At 35.0% G+C, this 4236-nt stretch overlaps 1 protein-coding gene across 1 annotated transcript; it reads right to left on the reverse strand.

Annotated features, from left to right (window-relative positions):
- Positions 1–581: 581 nt before the first annotated feature.
- On the reverse strand, positions 582–3526 carry LOC133337584 (pickpocket protein 28-like). Its single transcript, XM_061545799.1, has 7 exons — positions 3267–3526; positions 2918–3193; positions 2596–2859; positions 2162–2402; positions 1962–2101; positions 915–1079; positions 582–840 (listed from the first exon to the last, which is right to left on the reverse strand). The coding sequence occupies exons 1-7, from the start codon at positions 3524–3526 to the stop codon at positions 582–584; spliced, it is 1605 nt and encodes a 534-aa protein (XP_061401783.1).
- Between the last annotated feature and the right edge of the window lie 710 nt (positions 3527–4236).

Raw genomic sequence — 4236 nt, forward strand, 5'->3', positions numbered from 1 at the left:
CGATCGGCTTATGGAACAACCGTTCTGTCATAAGCCAGCTAAGTAAGTATTGTGTGTGTTTTAGATGTTTTGCAGTCCTCTATACATTTTAATATTAATCTGTAAGAATCTTACGGATTTTTGTTCGAATTTCTAGTATTTTTATCACCTTACCGCCTTCTCTTAAAACATTTAGCTCTTCCTTAAAACGTTATAGAAGTGATTTCTACGATTACTTTAACCTCAATTCGTCTTATATAAGAATAACTAATTTCACCATTTAAATAATTATAACTATACTAAATTATATTTTTTATTTTATATTAATGTTAGAGATATTATTACAAGATGATTAAGCCTGTAGCTTGAATTTAGGGATTGAGAGTAGATACAACAAATAATCTAATTATAATAAAAAAATGTTTTCAAAGTACCCGGGTTCTGACCCCCTCCAACCGTATAGACGTCATGATATTATTAAGCTAATACATTGTTAGTTTAAAGTTTTTGGAGTTGTCCATATTTTGTTGTTTTGTGAATCCCGCTTGACCCTTTGGGCTAGATTCTCGTATACGAAAATAAAGTGAAAATTTAAATAGATTCTAATTAACTTCATCTCCAAAATCCACTTCATGCTGCAGTATTTTCTTCTTGATGAGTCGCCGCTTTTGCAGATTACTGCACAGGCGTACCGAAAAGAAGTAAATAAATTCGATTAAACTCAAACTGGAAATACCCATGAACAGGCCAAAAATTCCGCCACAATTAGCTATCAGCGTGGTAATGCCGTACATAACGGTACGTTTAATGGCAGTGAATTGGGGTTCCTTGAAGTACACAGACAAACGGGCAGCACGGCCACTAAAAATATCAACAACAACAAAAAAGTTATTAATTCATATGTCAATTGAGAACATTAACATCATACTACTTACTCATCATGTTCATAACTATCTCTTTGCGCCAAGACTGGCATCCAAAATTTGGCACATCCACATTTGCTTATCGTGTAATTGGCCAAACATTCCGTTTGACAATTACTCTGGGAATAGGATTTGAAATAACGCAAATAGCGTTCATCATTGAAATAGCACTGTCTCCTGAAAATTTTATTATGTTTTTATTAAAATTCAACAAAAATTGTCTATTCACCTTGGCTGAATAGAAATTATTTAATTAACCCAGGCTGAATAAGATTTTCTATAGGAAATTTTCAATTCAGCCTTGCTGAATAAGGTTTTCCATAGGAAATCTTCAATTCAGCCTGGCTAAATAAGGTTTTTGAGGAAATCTTCAATTCAGCCTGGCTGAATAAGGTTTTCCATAGGAAATCTTCAATTCAGCCTGGCTGAATAAGGATTTCCATAGGAAATCTTCAATTCAGCCTGGCTGAATAAGGTTTTCCATAGGAAATCTTCAATTCAGCCTGGCTGAATAAGGTTTTCCATAGGAAATCTTCAATTCAGCCTGGCTGAATGAGATTGTCCATAGGAAACCTTCAATTCAGCCTAGCTGAATAAGATTTTCCATAGGAAATCTTAAATTCAGCATGGCTGAATAAAGTTTTCCATAGGAAATCTTCAATTCAGCCTGGCTGAATAAGGTTTTCCATAGAAAATTTTTAACTCAGCCTGGCTGAATAAGGTTTTCTATGGCAAATCTTCAATTCAGCCTGACTGAATAAGGTTCTCAACAGGAAATCTTCAAATCAGCCTGGCTGAATAACGTTTTCTATAGATAATCTTCAATTCAGCATGGCTGAAGAATGTTTTCTATAGGAAATCTGTAATTCAGCCTGACTAAATAAGGTTTTCCATAGGAAAGCTTTAATTCAGCCTGGCTGAATAAAGGCTTTCTATAGGAAATCTTCAATTCACCCTGGCTGAATATTTTTCTTTATGAAAATTCTATTCAGCCCGGCTAAATAATGTTTTCTATGATAAAACTTTTTTTCAGCCGAGTTTATGCTCTGAAAATCTTACTTATCTGGCCCAAATTGATGTAAATTTTCTGTGGACGTAACGTATTGTGGTAAAATTGAAACCAAAACCTCATCGTCATGGGATACCAAAATGTAATTGCCTGTGGTTAGAGGTACACTTTCAGGCGAATTGAGAAAAACCTGTATTGAAAAAAAATATATTACCGATGAGTATTAAGTATAATCGAATCGTAAACCTACCTTGTAACCCTGTTTAAAGGTCCGACAGGTATAATCAAAATTATGTTCAAAGCCCATCATAAAAACAAACAGACCATTACGGGCTGATGACAAAACCGATCTTTGCGGATAGGCATTGAAGCCTTGATCAACATAACCATCATCCAGAGACCAATTGCCGGTCACATCTTTATATTGCGGCAATTCCGTGTCGAAATAATTGTTGTAATTGATTACGGTTTTATCCGAATAGCTGAGATAACTGGAGAGAGGAAGGTTATTAAAAAAATAAAAATGTACATAACCTCACATGACTCAAAAGTTTCTTTAGAAAAAAATATAATCAGCCAGGCTGAAAAAAGAGTTTACTTATAAAGTCTAACATTGGTCTAACTAATCAAAATTTAAATTTTGAGGTTATGTGTGATATTTTTGTTTTTAATATTTTGAATTACTTTGGATCACGGTAGATATCCTTGGGATGTAAGCCATTAAACTGATAACAAATTCCCTCATCGGTCAGGACATATTTAAAGAGGTAATGGCAAAAATAGAAACGGCCATTCCATTTACAAAACGGCAATGTGGTATTGGGTACCAATGCCAAATCCACCAGGGTTTGGGGTACATCTACCTCTAGGTTTTTGGGCATATACGGAGAATATTTATCCAAAACTTCACTTTCACAGATTTGCAGAGTTGCCACGAATTTTTGAATTCTATTGAAAATAAAAAATAAATCATTACTATTATTATTATTTTGACGGATCCACTTACTCTTCATCGGTTAAATTGCCGGCATTTTTAAAACTTTCGTATTCCTCGATTTCGGACTGGATCTTCTCGGCAACTTTTGTAAAATCAAAATCTTCATCACGATTCATTTTGATTTCCGGGCAAATGGTAATGGTGGGAAAGGGTATTTTACTAACCGGCACCAGGGTTTCATCGAAGCCCAAAATAACCGGTGAATCCAACCATTTCAAATAGGTATCCCACATCAAGGACATGGCAAAGTAAAATGAGATCAGCATCAGGACAATCCAATAAAATCTAGGAATAGACACAAACACACACACATAAAAATTTGTAATTTTGTCACATTTTCAGTTGTTGTTGTATTCACTTTTCATAAAACGGCCGATGTACTTCAAAAATATAACGTAATCCATGCACGGAAGTACTTTTCGAATATTCAGCCATAAGACCTTGACAGGCCGACCATCTTGTACCATATTTGATACGGGATTTAATAATAATTTCACTTGGCACATCACTGAGAGCTTGCGAAGTTATACTCATGTGTCGTGCCGGTGGTGTTGGCAACGATAGATAATCCGGATCAGGTTGTGGAAAATGAACCGCACCATTTTCAGCTATAAACATTTTGAACTGTTCGTAATAACGCGTACCGAGGCTATTAAACATTTCTCCAAATTTGTTTCGCCTTTTATAGCTGGCCAAGGTAAGTGTGACGACAACAGAGCCCAGCGTGGAAGGTGCAACTGTGTGACATTCCAATTACACCCTTGCGTATACCCAAATGCAGACTTTGTTGCCACAGGGGAATACAACCAAATTAATTGTGTTGCCTCCATGCACGTTACATTAGGGTGGTTGAAGGTAATAGGGAAAAATAAAATGTGACACGAAAAAAATTTTAAACCGGCCAAATGAATAATTTCCCTATAGACGTGTTATTCAGCTTTTTTGAATTGATGACTTCTTTACAAAAATTGTACTCAGCCAAGTGTAATTGAACATTTCCTCACTAAAATTTAATTCAGCCGGGTTTAAATGTAGATTTTCTTACGAAAATCATAATCAGCCCAAGCTGAATTCAACATTTTGTTATGAAAATTGTATTCAGCCAGGCTGAATAGGAGAATTTCGTAACAAAAATTGTATTCAGCTCCGGCTGAAATAATATATTCTAACAAAAATTATTTTCAGTCAGCTGAATAGGAGATTTCCTTTTAAAAATTCTATTCGCCCAGGCTGAATAGAAGATTTTCTATTTAAAATTCAATTCAGCCCGGCTGAATAGGAGATTTTTCTATTTAAAATTCTAATCAGCCCGGCTGAATTTAAAATTT

Source organism: Musca vetustissima, unplaced genomic scaffold (genome assembly GCF_032173495.1).
Source record: "Musca vetustissima isolate MV318-11 ecotype Yass unplaced genomic scaffold, APGP_CSIRO_Mvet_v1 utg2048, whole genome shotgun sequence".
NCBI classification, from domain to species: Eukaryota; Metazoa; Arthropoda; class Insecta; order Diptera; family Muscidae; genus Musca; species Musca vetustissima.